General features: G+C 30.0%; 1 protein-coding gene and 1 pseudogene across 1 annotated transcript; both read left to right on the plus strand.

The window, feature by feature from the left end:
- The first annotated feature begins 1665 nt into the window (after positions 1–1665).
- Positions 1666–3290, plus strand: LOC106797086 (uncharacterized; annotated as a pseudogene).
- Positions 3291–8017: 4727 nt separating this feature from the next.
- LOC100815156 (uncharacterized) lies at positions 8018–9658 on the plus strand. Its single transcript, XM_003551487.4, has 3 exons — positions 8018–8644; positions 8740–9402; positions 9508–9658. Exons 1-3 carry the CDS (start codon positions 8018–8020, stop codon positions 9604–9606), a joined length of 1389 nt encoding a protein of 462 aa, XP_003551535.3. The 3' UTR covers positions 9607–9658.
- Positions 9659–16226: the final 6568 nt, after the last annotated feature.

The following is a 16226-nucleotide window of genomic DNA, read 5'->3' on the forward strand; positions in this document are numbered from 1 at the left end:
GACTTGATTAAATTGACAATTGGGAAAAAATTATTAGGAATACAATTAACACAATTAAAACTTAGTAGATCGAAATTGCATAATCACGATATTTAGGGAGATAAAAAATGCAATTATTTGCTATAGTAAAAAACTCTACTAAACAAACTGATAATAAGTCTAACACATCCAATTAGTCTTGCATAGCTAAATTGCATAAATACGCCATCTATCATGCACTATCTCTATCCATGATACTTTGACGTAGTGTAAATCTAAAAAAACTAGTTGTTTTTAAAATTTTGAAAACTTAACAATTGAAAATCACCCCAAACATACCCTTTAATTATTCCACCTCATAAGAGAGAGAAATAGATAATTTATATCATTTATTATTTATGGGCTAAAATATATAATTAAGGATGTTTTGAAAAAAAATTAATGAAAGAAATAACTTAGAAGTCATTTTTTTATATAGGAATTAAAAAAGAAACTTATAAAAAAATTCAAAACAATGTCTTATATTATGGGATAAATCTAGTAAATGATATGTAATTTAATTTATTATGTAGTTTTGAATCTATAGACTATTTACATGGCATAAATCTAACACGTCGAAAATTAAATTTGGAATTGTTTTAAGAACTATATATTCTTAAATAAATTGTTTATTTTAAATTTGTAAGTTATATAATGTCATGGATTTAAGAATTTTACAAAAAAAAAATTACTTAAATACTAAAGTTGTTAGAATAAATATTTAAGTCACATTAGATTTTGAATTAAAAAATTATTTTTGTTTGATAATAATCAATTAAACAAAAATTGTTAATTCATCAATTCCAACATAAAATTTTATTAAGTAATATTATTTAATTTTAAACAATTCATTTAAACTTGCATTGGAAATGCTGATTAACTATTATTAGTATAACTTATAAGTCACACTCCGAGAAACACATAACTAAATTTGATAACTCTTTTTTTCTAAAGGTTGATAAATCTTTTTTTAAAGATAATCGATGGAAGAAAAATTGAATGTAAGAGAAGAAAAAGTTAGCTACACAGCCTACAGTATTATTTGTTGTCTTGGAAAATGTGCAAATTATGTCACCGTGGAACTCTTGATAACTATAATTCTTTGTTATTCGTTTCAGTTTTTTAAATAATGAAACTGCATAGGTGCATGTATGCAGAGCCTCTATAACATCAGTTGACGCTCATGGAAAACCTACAAAAATCTTGAAAAAGCAAATGCATGACTACAGTTATAACATAGTTACTACTAGAGTAGTAACTAGCTAGCATTAAAGGAAAGAAAAAATTGAGATGTAACCAAAAAAATAGAATATATAAAAAATATTTGTAAATATTATTTATTTTATAAATAATGATATAACTCCAAAAAGGAAACGTAATGTACTGCAATTAACTTGTTTAGCATATACTTTCTCGCCATAATAACAGTGACACGCCCAAATTTAAATAGTAATAAAAATAATGATTATTATTATTTTATTTTAATTTATTTTAAAAAATAACTTTAATAATAGTAATATAAAGATTTTTAGTTTTTAAAAAAGAAAGCAAGCATCCGTATGAAAAAACCCTTTATAAATTAATTTTTTGGCTTATTAATAGGTGTTCTGTGATTGCTAATTGAGTCAGTGTTCTGTGGTTGGTACCATGGCTACAGATGAGCAGGTTCACAAAGTTTTCCTGAAAGTTTTGGTGGACAATGAGAAAAAAAAAGTTCTCTTTGCTGAGGCTGAGAAGGATTTTGTGGACGCTTTGATGAGTATCTTAACATTGCCTTTGGGGACTATTGCTAGACTCGTGGCTAAGGAGTCAAACATTCCACCAGTGAAATTTGGCAGCCTCAGCTCATTGTATGAAAGTGTGTCTCATCTTGAAGATAAGTATCTACGGACGCAAACGTGCAAAGAAATGCTACTGCAGCCAAGGAACTCTATGGAATCTTATTGCCAGCAGATGAAACTGAACATCGACGACACTGAACCCACAAAGTACTTTCTTTGCGAAACAGTGAAGTGTAATCTTGATGGTCGGAGACAATTGTCCATTTTCAGAAATCAAAGATGCCGTTGTGGAAATCTAATGAACAAAGAAGTATCACCAAAAGGAGTGATTCTAGAAAATGGTTTTGTTAATGAATCCGAAACTTTTATAATTTGTGACGATCTTTCTGTGTTGCCTAATGTTCTTGGAACAAGTGTAAGTCTTCTTGGGAAGCATGGAATCAAAGACTTGGCTACCATTGACGAACGAAATGTAGGTATCAGTAAGAAGGAGGTACGTACGCTTTCTAAGCTGAAATTATTATTATTATTATAATTATTATTATCATTATTATAATTATAATTATTATTATTATTATTAATTGATTACCATGCTGATTAGTTTTTCCATGCAAATTTGACTAGGTTGTTGATATCCTTAAGTTGTCTTTGCTATCAAACACAACCTTAACAGATTTTATCCTAGAGAAGAAAGATGATAATTTCAACCCAATATACCACCCCGAGATTGGGATAGGAGAGAAATCATCTGATGAAGGTAGAAAGATGGATGTGAAAGTAATGGTAAGAAAATCAGATAGCAAAATTCTGTTTGCTGAAGCAGAGGCAGATTTTGCCGACTTACTTTTCAGTTTGCTCACTTTACCTCTGGGTGGAGTGTTGCACATGCTTAATGGATGCTCTTCCTTAGACTGCATAGATAAATTGTATAACAGCACTTTTGAATTAAATACAGACAGATATTTTAGGTCACAGGAACTCAAAGACAAACTAGCTAATCCCCAGTGTGCTCCACAATTCAACTTACACAACCAGATATTACCAATTGGCGCCGTGCGCTTGCCAGATATTACCAACAGTATGCAATTTGAGATTGTTGATCCAGAGTCATCTATTGGGGGTTCATCTAGCAATGGAGGATTTGCCAAAGCACAATCGATGTTTATGGTGACAGATGACTTGGTTATGACACCAATGTCGTCCATTTCTGGTATTTCATTTCTAAATAGATCAAAAGTCTCCCTGCTTGACCTGGAGGAAAGGGTCGTTAACATTGGTGTGAAGGAGGTAAGACACTGTGATATGAAGTATGAACTTTGTTATGCCTCGTCATTCATAGTATATTAGTTGTATTAGATTCTTTAACATTTGTTGATTTGTTTCATGGTGCAGGCACTAGCTATCTTGAAAGCTTCCTTGACCTCAACATCTGCTTTGACAAACGGTCTCAAGCAATTCACCAAAAAAGCATCAATTAAGAAGGAGATTTGATCCATGATTTCCACTTTGTTGAAGGTTATAGAATCGTCGGTTCTACAAAATAGATAGATATTTACGTATTTTAGAGTCCTGGCTGTTCTAATTAATGTGCTTGCTTGAGATAATTTGTTAATTGACACTATTTTATCTAATATTTTGTGTTTCATGTAAAGCATTGTGAATGCATACCTGTGATGATTTCGTTTGCTAAGGTGATCGTCGTTTTCTGTGATTCTGTCTAACCAGGCGTAAATAACAATACCTTTTAGTAGTAAATATTTCTGATCAAATAGCAAGTGGAATAAAAATACCTTAAGTAACGCTTTGCATGACAAAAAGAAAATCATGAGAATAAAAATTGGAAGTCCTCTTAGACGTTCGGCTAATAGTTATCACTTTCTAAATTACTAGTATTATGCAGAGAAAATTAAAAGTTACAATTAAACTATTTAAGGAATATTTATAGTTGTGTATTTTAAAACTGTATTTATAATTTAAGCTTAAAAATAATAAGATAGTAAATATGTAAAGAATCTTAACAATTTGAGCACACATATATATAATTAATAGTGTACCAGAAAATGAATTACTTTATGAAAAAATGTACTCTCTATAATATAACTTTATAATAATATATATTATAATATTCGACAAATATAATATTACTATATCTTTATAACATTTCAATGAATGAATCTAATTCTGCATTGTAACATGCATTGCAATAATTTCAATTACAAATGAAATATATAATTAAAGAAGTGAATAAACAACTATGTCCAACAAATTTGTGAAGAATAATTTTAGATTAAAAAATCTATTCAACACATACAAAAGAAAAAAAAAATATAAGTATGATTGGAAGACAATATTGATAGCAACACAGGCCCAACTACCTCTAATCTTGGCTCTTTCTAAATAATTGCGTTTTTCCAATTACAACCTTGTTGTTTTCTTTTTTTAAGTTTTGATTTTCTTACAACTATAATAATACAACTTGTGTTTTTTTCTTGCCTTTTCTCGTCAAATGATTTACTAATTTTTGTAACGAAATGATTTAACAATTTTAAAAAGTATAAAATAGAAGTAATATGAACCAGATATTATTTGCTACAGTGACAAGGTTTGGGGAAATATTAAAAAGGCAACATCCAAGGAGGAACAGTTGTAAACTTTAGTTGTTAATTAATGAAATTTAGTTTAGTTCATTTGAGAGCATATTTGGTTTGAGTGTAATTAACCAGATCAAACATGATTTGACTATATAAAAATATGTTTGAATATCATTTTGAATTTCACGTTAAGGCTCCAACCCACAGTGACTTTAAAGTCGTTAAGGAAAGCTTTCAAATATTCAACTTGAATTGATTCAAGAAAATATAAAATATTATTATGTACATGTTTCCTCACAACACCCTTATACTTTCTATACTTTTTGTGATAGGTTGAATATTTGGACACATACATTCTTTCTTTTTTCTTGTTTGCATTTATTATATTTTCTTAGGATTTCATTTATTTTGGTAGTTAAAAATTTATTATTATATTTACTTATTCTCTCAGTTAAAAAAAGATTATTATCACCACTTCATCATAGGATATCCAGTCAGTAGTACCAATATTGTACTGGAATCTTGTGGCTGGGGTGTTACAAATACTGTACTGAAATAGATACTATGAAACTCATGCTAATTTTTTTTTTTATAATGAGTGTAGGTTTATATATCTATTTAATTTTGTTTAGTTTATATATATATATATATATATATATATATATATATATATATATATATATATATATATATAACAACAAATTATAATAACAAAAAAATATTCAAAGACATTAAAGTCTATTTTAATAATTTTACACTCAAAATCAATTATGACTCAAAATATCTAAACATTACTTTCTTAAAAAAAATCAATTTTCTAATATATATTATCAAAACAAAAATCAACGTTACTTTAAAATCAATTATATAAAATCTACTTAATTTAAAATCACACTGATCTAAAATCAATTCTATCAAGGTTTATCCAATACGCGTAAGTTAAATCAAACCAATGACAAATCAGTATTAGCAACTTATGTTTTAACAGAATATTATTGAAATTCAGATAAATATTATTTTTTTCTTAATAAATCAATCAATTGATTTTTAAAAAATATATAAACAATGCTTAATTTTTTCAAATAATATTAAATATGATAAATAGTTATCATAAGTTAGCATGAAAATAATTTTAATAGTTAATTAAAAATTGTTATCTACAAAAACAATAACGGTGCTTACAATCTAATTTTTGTTAGAAATTTATGTATAGACTTAATCAATTACATTTTTTATCTTTCAGTATTGCGATTGTGCAATTTTGTCTATTAGTGTGTTGTCTAATTTCTTGTGTTTTTTTTTATAACATTTTAGGCTTGAACTCGTCACCCCTTTCACCAAAACTAACATGAGAGTTATTAAGTCACTTATCTTGTTTTATTATTTCACTAAAAATATTGCTAAATATGGTTATAATTGTATTATTATCAATTTTTTGCAATAATTTATTTATACATACATTAAATAAGTTAATATGGTTATAATTCTAAACATGTGTTTGAGGCTAAAATTTAACCTGAAAACTTGGTTTGAGAAAAATAACTATTAATATATTTTTGCAAATTCAAGTTACAAAGCACCATACATGTTTCTATTGGCCTTTAGTGAGTCCAAAACACCAACAAAATCAAAAGACGCCTTAAAATTCAATATTGTTATGAATATGGTGCATCTTTTTCCTTTTAAATAGAGAGCTACTCTAAGTAGTAAGTATAATGGAAAAAATTTCAACTGGCAAAACCCATGAAAAATTAAGTCATGCATAAACTACACTTTAAGTTTGATTTATCCGTGGAGATATAAGCTTAATGGTGGAAGGAGATAAGAGAGGGAAAGATTATGAGTTTAAATCTTCTGTTAAATATCCGTCCACAACCGTGATTTGGCATGCAAAATTAAGATTTTTAATTTTAACTGTTCCCAATCATGAAATGGGACCGTATTAGCCTATTTATCTGTGATTTGCCCCAATATCAACAAACAGAAAGAAATCTTAGCACAACAGCTACCAATATCGAAAACCTTACTAAGAAAACTAAACCTTACTAATTATTTGAAATCAAACGGCTTCCATTTGAAAGGAGACAAAGGCATCATAACAGCAGCATACTGCACCTGGTCAGGAGTGAGCCACAGATAATCCCACCTACTCTTACTGATATTCTTGGGCTTCTCAACCTCCAAGCCCAGTACCCATAAGCCCAACGTCTTCAGCCCATCGGTTTCAACGCAGTTTTATAGAAGCTTCTGCACGTCAGCTTCTATCCCAACCCCCACAAAAGTGTTGTTTGCATCACCGAGGAATGAAACGAGGGAATGACTATGAGAGATGAAGGTTGTTCACGTCGCTCAGGGAAAATCTAATAATGTCCTTTGTCCTATGGTTTAAGGCACTCCTTGCTAATGAAAAGTTGATACCACTTATTTTAATAATAGTTATCTTATAGCTCCGTGATTTTCGATATAGCATTTTACACTAAAATAAGCGCCATCTATCATGCACTATCTATCAATGATACTTTGACGTAGTGTAAATCTAAAAAAACTAGTTGTTTTTAAAATTTTGAAAACTTAACAATTGAAAATCACCCTAAACATACCCTTTAATTCTTCCACCTCACAAGAGAGAGAAATAGATAATTTATATCATTTATTATTTATGGGCTAAAATAAATAATTAAGAATGTTTTGAAAAAAAATAATTAAATAACTTAGTAGTCATTTTTTATATAGGAATTAAAAAACAAACTTACAAAAAAATACAAAACAATGTCTTATATTATGGGATAAATCTACTAAATGATATGTAATTTTAATTTATTATGTAGTTTTGAATCTATAGACTATTTACATGGCATAAATCTAACACGGAGAAAACTAAATTTGGAATTGTTTTAAGAACTATATATTGTTAAATAAATTGTTTATTTTAAATTTGTAAGTCATATAATGTCATAGATTTAAGAATTTTTTAAAAAATTACTCAAATAATAAATATTTAAGTCACATTAGATTTTGAATTAAAAAAAATTATTTTTGTTTGATAATAATCAATTAAACAACAATTGTTAATTCATCAATTCCAACACAAAAAATTATTAAGTAATATTATTTATTTTTAAACAATTCATTTAATCTTGCATTGGAAATGCTAATTAACTATTATTAGTATAACTTATAAGTCACACTTAAGAAACACATAGCTAAATTTGATAAATCTTATCTTCTAGAGATTGGTAAATCTTTTTTTAAAGATATATATAATGAATGGAAGAAAAATTGAATGTAAGAGAAGAAAAAGTTAGCTACACAGCCTACAGTATTATTTGTTGTCTTGGAAAATATGCAAATTATGTCACCGTGGATTTCTTGGATAACTATAATTCTTTGTTATTCGTTTCAGTTTTTTAAATAATGAAACCGCATAGGTGCATGTATGCAGAGCCCCGATAACATCAATTGACGCTCATGGCAAACCTACAAAAATCTTGAAAAAGAAAATGCTTGACTACAGTTATAACATAGTTACTACTCTAGTATGAAAAAACCCTTTATAAATTAATTTTTTGGCTTCTTAATTAGGTGTTCTGTGATTGCTTATTGAGTCAGTGTTCTGTGGTTGGTACCATGGCTACAGATGAGCAGGTTCACAAAGTTTCCCTGAAAGTTTTGGTGAACAAAGAGCAAAACAAAGTTCTATTTGCGGAGGCAGGGAAGGATTTTGTGGACGCTTTGTTGAGTATCTTAACATTGCCTTTGGGGACTATTGCTAGACTCGTGGCTAAGGAGTCAAACATTCCACCAGTGAAATTTGGCAGCCTCAGCTCATTGTATGAAAGTGTGTCTCATCTTGAAGATAAGTATCTACGGACACAAAAGTGCAAAGAAATGCTACTGCAGCCAAGGAACTCTATGGAATCTTATTGCCAGCACGTGAAACTGAACATCGATGACACCGAACCCACAAAGTACTTTCTTTGTGCAGACCGGACTTGTAGTATTGTAAATGGGAGACAATTGTCCATTTTAAGATATAAAAGATGCCGTTGTGGAAAGCAAATGCAAAAAGAAGTATCTGGAAGAGAAGCGATTCTAGAAAATGGTTTTGTTAATGAAACCGCAACTTTTATAATTTGTGACGATCTTTCTGTGTTGCCCAATGTTCTTGGAACAAGTGTAAGTCTTCTTAGGAAGCTTGGAATCAAAGACATGGTTACCATTGACGAACGAAATGTAGATATCAGTAAGAGGGAGGTACGTACGCTTTCCCAGCTTAAATTATTATTATTATTATTATTTTCTCTAACTGATTATCATGCTGATTAGTTTTTCCTTGCAAATTTGACTAGGTTGTTGATATCCTTAAGTTGTCTTTGCTATCAAAGACACCTTTAACAGATTTTATCCTGGTGAAGAAAGATGATAATTTCAACCCAATAAACCAACCCCAAATTGGGATAGGAGAGAAATCATCTGATGAAGGTAGAAAGATGGATGTGAAAGTAATGGTAAGAAAATCAGATAGCAAAATTCTGTTTGTAGAAGCAGAGGCAGATTTTGCTGACTTACTTTTCAGTTTGCTCACTTTACCTCTGGGTGGAGTGTTGCACATGCTTAATGGATGCTCTTCCTTAGACAGCATAGATAAATTGTATAACAGCACTTTTGAATTAAATACAGACAGATATTTTAGGCCACAGGAACTCAAAGACAAACTAGCTAATCCCCAGTGTGCTCCACAATTCAACTTACACAACCAGATATTACCAATTGGCGCCGTGCGCTTGCCAGATATTACCAACAGTATGCAATTTGAGATTGTTGATCCAGAGTCATCTATTGGGGGTTCATCTAGCAATGGAGGATTTGCCAAAGCACAATCGATGTTTATGGTGACAGATGACTTGGTTATGACACCAATGTCGTCCATTTCTGGTATTTCATTTCTAAATAGATCAAAAGTCTCCCTGCTTGACCTGGAGGAAAGGGTCGTTAACATTGGTGTGAAGGAGGTAAGACACTGTGATATGAAGTATGAACTTTGTTATGCCTCGTCATTCATAGTATATTAGTTGTATTAGATTCTTTAACATTTGTTGATTTGTTTCATGGTGCAGGCACTAGCTATCTTGAAAGCTTCCTTGACCTCAACATCTGCTTTGACAAACGGTCTCAAGCAATTCATCAAAAAAGCATCAATTAAGAGGGAGATTTGATCCATTACTTCCATTTTGTTGAAGGTTATAGAATCGTCGGTTCTACAAAATAGATAGATATTTACATATTTCAGAGTCCTGGCTGTTCTAATTAATGTACTTGCTTGAGATAATTAGTTAATTGACGCTATTTTATCTAATATTGTGTTTCATGTAAAGCATTCTGAATGCGTACCTGTGATTTCGTTTGCTAAGTTGATCGTCGTTTTCTGTGATTCTGTCTAACCTGGCGTAAATAGCAATACCTTTTAGTAGTATATATATATTTCTGATCAAATACCAAGTGGAAGTCTCTTTAAATGACGCTTTGCATGACAAAAAGAAAATCTTGAGACTAGCTACAAATAATAAGTCCACTTTGACGTTTAGCTATAGTTATCATCACTTTCTAAATTACTAGTATTATGCAAAGAAAATTGAAAGTTAAAATAAGATTATATATATTCAATGAGATGATCATGAATTATAGTTTTCTTTATTTTAAAACTGTATTTATAAGCATGGTTCGCTATATTTAGGTCTCTTCCCTGAATCTACGACTCCATTGTCCATGATGGTGGGCAATGGCACTCACCTAGCTTGCAATAACACGTGCAAAAATACCCCAATGACCTTCCGGTCTCACTACATTGAAGTGGACCTTTCTGTTATATATGGACTTAGCTAGTGCTGACTTGGTCCTTGGAGTGGATTGTCTTGCGAAAAAGGTTTGTGTGTGGGCCAGGCTAACCTTCACAATGGCTTGGGAGAGGTCCGAGGGATTCGTTGCGAGGTTTTGAATGCATAGAGTGGGGTACTTTGCCTTTGTGCATGATGAAATGAGCGAATCTTATGGTGTCCTTGTGACAACACATGAAGGAGGCAACAATAACACAAGGAAGATGGCGAAGCTAAAGCCAACTAGGACCAAACCCCAATCATTCCCCTTCCCCAAATCTGTCGAACTATTCAAGCATCCAAAAATATTCTAATTGATTGAAATTTGTATGATTAATTACTTTTTTTTCCTTCCAATTTTGTTCATCATCTTATTCTTCAAAGTTATGGAAAATGTTAGTGTTTGATCTTTATGTAAATTTTGGACTTGAGTTTGTTCTCTATCTTTGTGAATGAAGACAATTTTCTTAAAAAATAATAGCAAATAAAGTGACGGTTAATAAATACTATTATTTGTTAAATTTTTTATTTTTATAATATTTATTTTATTATATTTTGGCGGCTTGTCTCTATTTGTAATTGATAATTGTTGAAAAAATTCAACCAAGTACATCAATTATAATTGGATAGAAAGGACTCAATTAGGTCAATTTTGAAAACTAAGAAACCCAATTGTAAAGTAAAACAAAAAACGTAATTGATTCTTTTAAATAAAGTAAGGAATCAAATTAGATATTAAGCCTTTATAATACTTGTATATAAAGGACCTCTATTTATTGTTATGTCCTGACCGGCCATGATAACGACCATAACTGGTTTTTGGGTCTTTCTACTTCACCCTGCCCCGGCCATTTCCGACTGAAGATTGTTGATTCAAAGTCCTCTATCGGGAGTTCATCAGTCATGGAGGATTTGCTAAAGGACCATCAATGTACATTGTGACAGATGACTTGATTGTGACACCAATGGCGTCCGTTTCTAGTGTTTCATATCTAAATAGATTAAAAGTTCAACCTTTTGACATTGAGGAAAGGGTCATTAGCATTGGTATGAAGGAGGTAAGGCGCTGAGTGCGACACAGATTTTTCTTATGCCAAGTCATTCATCGCATACTATTAGTTGTACCAGATTTCATCACATTTGTTGATTTTTTTCTTCTTCTTGGTACAGGCACTGGCTATATTAAAAGCTTCCTTGACCTCAATATCTTCTTTGACAAACGGTCTCAAACAATTCACAAATAGCATTAAGAGGGGCACTTGATCCATTACTTCCATCTTGTTAAAGGTTATTGAATCATCGGTGCTACAAAATAGATTCTGCACTTACATATTTCAGACTCCTGGCTATTCTAATTAATGTACTACTTGAGATTAAATAATTGATACCATTTTATCAATGGGTTTCATGTAAAATACTCTGAATGCGCCTATGATTTCGTTTGCTTTGTTGATTATTTTGTGTGGTTGTGTCTATCCAGGTGTGAATAGCAATCCCTTCTAATACTAATACTAATACGTACTACTTTTTTTCCCCCTCAAATAGTAATAAGTGGACGTTGATCTCTTAACTCTTAAGAGACGCTTTGCATGACAAAAAGAAAATCACGAAACTAACTAAAATTTGGAAGTCTATCTCTTTGAAGTTGTACGACATTCAATTTTAGATGTTTAAAAAAATTTAAGGATAAATAATTACTTTTGTCCTTAAATGTATAATTTGTTAATAAATGTGTCCTTAAAAAAAGAAAATACAAAATTTAGTCTATGAGAATGTAAAACATGTTATAAATATATCTGAACATTAACTTTCATCTGTCACCGTTAATAAAATATTTAATATTAAAAAAAGTGAAATATGTGATATATATATATATATATTATTTACAGTAGATTGTGACTAATTATTATAATTTTAAAAAAAAATTGTAATAATTGATATACTTTTATAATGTTTATTTTGAATAATTTCTATTGTGATAGATAAATTATGATTCATAATTAATATTATCGTTATTATTAAGTTTGTTTTAAATTATGTTTGTCAATATATTTTTTAAATAATTATTGTAATATTATACTTGTAACGATAACAAATGATAAAAATTTATCCTAAAATCGCATTTTACCCTTATATGAAATGAAATTTTAGGTCCAACGAATTAGTCCAATAGAAACGTACTGATATTTAGGTCTAATAAAAAATTTCTCACATTTTCGTCCAATAATAATAATTTATTGACATTTTGATCTAATGAAATACACTAACATTTAGGTCTAAAAAATTACTAAAATTTTTTGTCACGTAGTTCATTTTATTAACGGATATATGTTACCGACAAGATGTATTTGTCGCATTTTTTATATTTTTAAAGACTAAATTTTATATTTTTATCTTTCCATGATACATTTATCAATTTAGAAATAAAAATGACTATTTATTCAAAAACTCAATTAGTTTTCCTATATTATTAATTGAAATATCCAAAAAGTCAATTAGTTTTCCTATGTTATTAATTGAAATATTCTTTTTTTTTCTGACTTAATCCAATTGTACATAATTTTTTCAATTATTTATTTTCAAATTTTAATACCAAATTTAAAGTCACATTATTACTCTTGACCTTGTCTTTCACCTTCTCTTTAATAAAATTACAATGTTTAATAGGAAAAATAAAATATGTTAATTAGAGTTTAATAGGAAAATAAAATAATTTTTAAAATAATATAAAATAATAATTATATAAGTTTAGTTAATAGATTTTGTAGTAAATAATGATAGTTGATTAAAAAAATTATCAAAACGAACTAAATCAAATCACTTAGACTAGTTTGGTTTGATTTGAACTTGAAGTTATATTTAAAGTTAATTACGTTATTATTTTATGTTTATTTTAGATGATTTATTTTAAAAAAAATAATGAAACTGAAAAAATAGTAACGGCAAAGATGAGTGATACAGTAGTGACATCGGCGATAATATACTCAGAATTTAATTTGTTATGAATCTCAAATTTTGAAACTACTTTTTTATTTTAAAAAATAAGATGAAATATATTTAAAAAGTGTTTATATATAATAGTCAGATTGAAGTTGAAACGTTTGTACCTTCCGAATAAATACTTTTTTATTTAAAAATTATATTTATTTATATTTTAACTCAAAAACTAAAATGTATAATGAGCCCAATAAAGCCCAATTAACTTACAATCAATGGGCATTTTTCAAAACACAAACAAGCATTGGTTAACTACTAGTGTTTAATTTCTCTTCCGAACCACCCAGACGATTTCGTACTTCTAAAAATGGTAGCACTGTTTCCTAATATCTTATTCCAATTGACTGTGATGACAGCAAATGAAATTTTGAAAAGGCCACTTGCCAATAACGATAAGATTCGGTGCACCCACGCGTTGTGTTCGACTTGATTTTCCTTGGAAACAAACAACTCATGATAACGAAACTATTTCATTATTCAAAGTCATTATTATACATTTTATATTTTTATCATCATTAGTCCTTCATAAAAAGAGGTAGGATTTGGAGATTTGAGGATGTACCAGAAGTTATTATAAATTTTTATACATAACTTTCTTTTTTATAAATTATTACACGAGGATGTATCTATTAATGATTAGGGAAGTAAAATTTATAAGAATTAGATTATAAATTTAGACAACATATGCATGAATATATATTAAGATTAAAAGTGATATAGCTAGAGTTGCATTATTGTTACTTAAAAAAATACTCCAAACTTTTATTATTTTAATATTGATTATTTTGAATCCGTGAGTGAGACATGATCAAGTGATACAAACTGGGAAACTTTGTAAAGTACACCTCTAATAACTTTTTACTAATGTTCTAATTATATATTTAATTTTATGTTGATCATCATATATTAATTTTTTTTTAAATAAAAGCAACAGAAAGAACTCATATATGATTGTTACACCTGGGGAGTAGTAGTAGCTAGGAGTAATGTTTTCCTCTCGAAAGTCGTCCAGAAATTACTTGATAGAAATGTCTAGAACACATCAACTAACATTTTCTTTATCTGTACCACGTTAACATAATTAATCCTGAAACACTTTAATTTGAAAAGATAATGCTTTATATAGTAGACTTTGGAAAATATATTCGGTGACTGTTGAGTGACTTGGTGTATGTGCGGCAGTTGCTACAATGGCTGAAAATGCAAATCAATCGAACAAACAAGGTTACACACTTCCTCTTAAAGTTTTGGTAGACAAAGAGACAAATAAAGTTTTGTTTGCTGAGGCAGGGAAGGATTTTGTTGATGTTCTATTGAGTTTCTTAACTTTGCCGATGGGAACTATTGCTAGACTCGTGGCTAAGGACTCAAAGTTGGAAGCCTGAGTTCATTGTATGAAAGCGTGTCAAATCTTCAAGAAAAACATCTATGGACACCGAAATGCAAACAAATGCTACTGCGGCCTAGGAACTGGATGGAAGCTTGTTGTCAAAAATTGAAACTTAACATAGATGACACAGAACCTATGAAGTACTTTATTTGTGACAGCTGGGATTGTGTTAGAAAAGAAAGAGGTAACCTTTTAAGCACTTTTAAGAATAAAAAATGCCATTGTGGAAAGCCTATGGACAGAGAGATTTCTCTAGAAGAAAGGACTTCAGAAAATGGCTTTGTGAAAGAAACTGCATCGTTTATAATCTGTGACGATCTTCGTGTGATGCCAAATTCTCTTGGTACAAGTGTGGATCTGTTTCATGAGCTTGGAGCCAAAAACATGGAGGCTATTGAGGAAAGAACTGTAGAAATCGGCAACAAGGAGGTATGTTTTTTCATCTTGTATATCTACTTTGGTCTTGACAATTTTTTTTTAAACTTATTTGTTCATCTTGTGTTTGTGTAGTTACTGGATCTACTCAAGTGTTCATTCCTTTCAAAGACCCCTCTAACGGACTTTATCTTAAACAAGAAACAATTTCTTTATGTATACACAAAACATCAATGTCAGTTTGAGATTGGAGAGGTTTCATCTAATGTGATTAGGCAGATGGTTCTAAAAGTGTTGATAAGGAAATCAGATAGGAAGATTCTGTTTGTTGAAGGACAAGAAGATTTTGCAGACTTCATATTTGGTTTTCTTACCTTGCCCTTGGGAGGTGTTCTGCACATGCTTGGAGGTTTCTCTTCTTATAGCTGCTTGGATAAATTATATAAGAGCGTTACAGAATTGTGTCCATATAGATATTTAATGTCACCATCACTCAAACACATGCTTGTGAATCCTCAATGTGCGCCACAATTCGGAATCTACAACCAGATATTACAAATTGGTGACTTACCTGTGTTTTATTGCAAGTCTTATGAAAAGGATATGAAACAAATCAGTGTTCTTGTTAACTCTACAAAGTCTCTTCGACTTTATGGGGAACTTTATAAAACAATGGATATTGTTGATCCTAAGTCCTCTGATGGAAAATCAAATTCTGGAGGATGTGATAGGACCAGCAATGTACATGGTGACGGATGACTTGGTTGTAACTCCAATATTATCCATTTCTGGTGTTTCATATCTAAATAGATCAAAAGTGCGTCTTTCTGACTTGGAGCAAAGGGTCATCAACATTGGTCTGAAAGAGGTAATGCTGTTTCTTAGACTTTTGAGTATTTGTTATTCTATGTGTAGTGTACTATTGTTTGTATTCGATATTATAATTATTTATTGTACAATATTGCAGTGTCTAAGTATTTTGAAGGCTTCATTGATCTCAACATCTGCTTTGACAAATGGTCTCGAGAAATTCATAATGCCTGACAAGGTATTATTGATCACATGTTTTAGATCTCCAGATTTTAGATTCGTGAGTGTTACGATTTTACATATTTACAAATATTTTAACCCTCGCTGTAATGTTTCCTTAAATTGATTGTGTTGTACTTCTTCAACTTGTCATGTTCAATGAAAACTATGG

Source organism: Glycine max, chromosome 18, assembly GCF_000004515.6.
Source record: "Glycine max cultivar Williams 82 chromosome 18, Glycine_max_v4.0, whole genome shotgun sequence".
In the NCBI taxonomy this organism is placed as follows: Eukaryota; Viridiplantae; Streptophyta; class Magnoliopsida; order Fabales; family Fabaceae; genus Glycine; species Glycine max.

Coding starts and splice junctions, on each gene's coding strand:
- LOC100815156 (XM_003551487.4), top strand. CDS start 8,018: ATGGCTACAGATGAGCAGGTTCACAAAGTTTCCCTGAAAGTTTTGGTG. Junction 8,645..8,739: donor TAGATATCAGTAAGAGGGAG/GTACGTACGCTT, acceptor AAATTTGACTAG/GTTGTTGATATCCTTAAGTT. Junction 9,403..9,507: donor TTAACATTGGTGTGAAGGAG/GTAAGACACTGT, acceptor TTCATGGTGCAG/GCACTAGCTATCTTGAAAGC.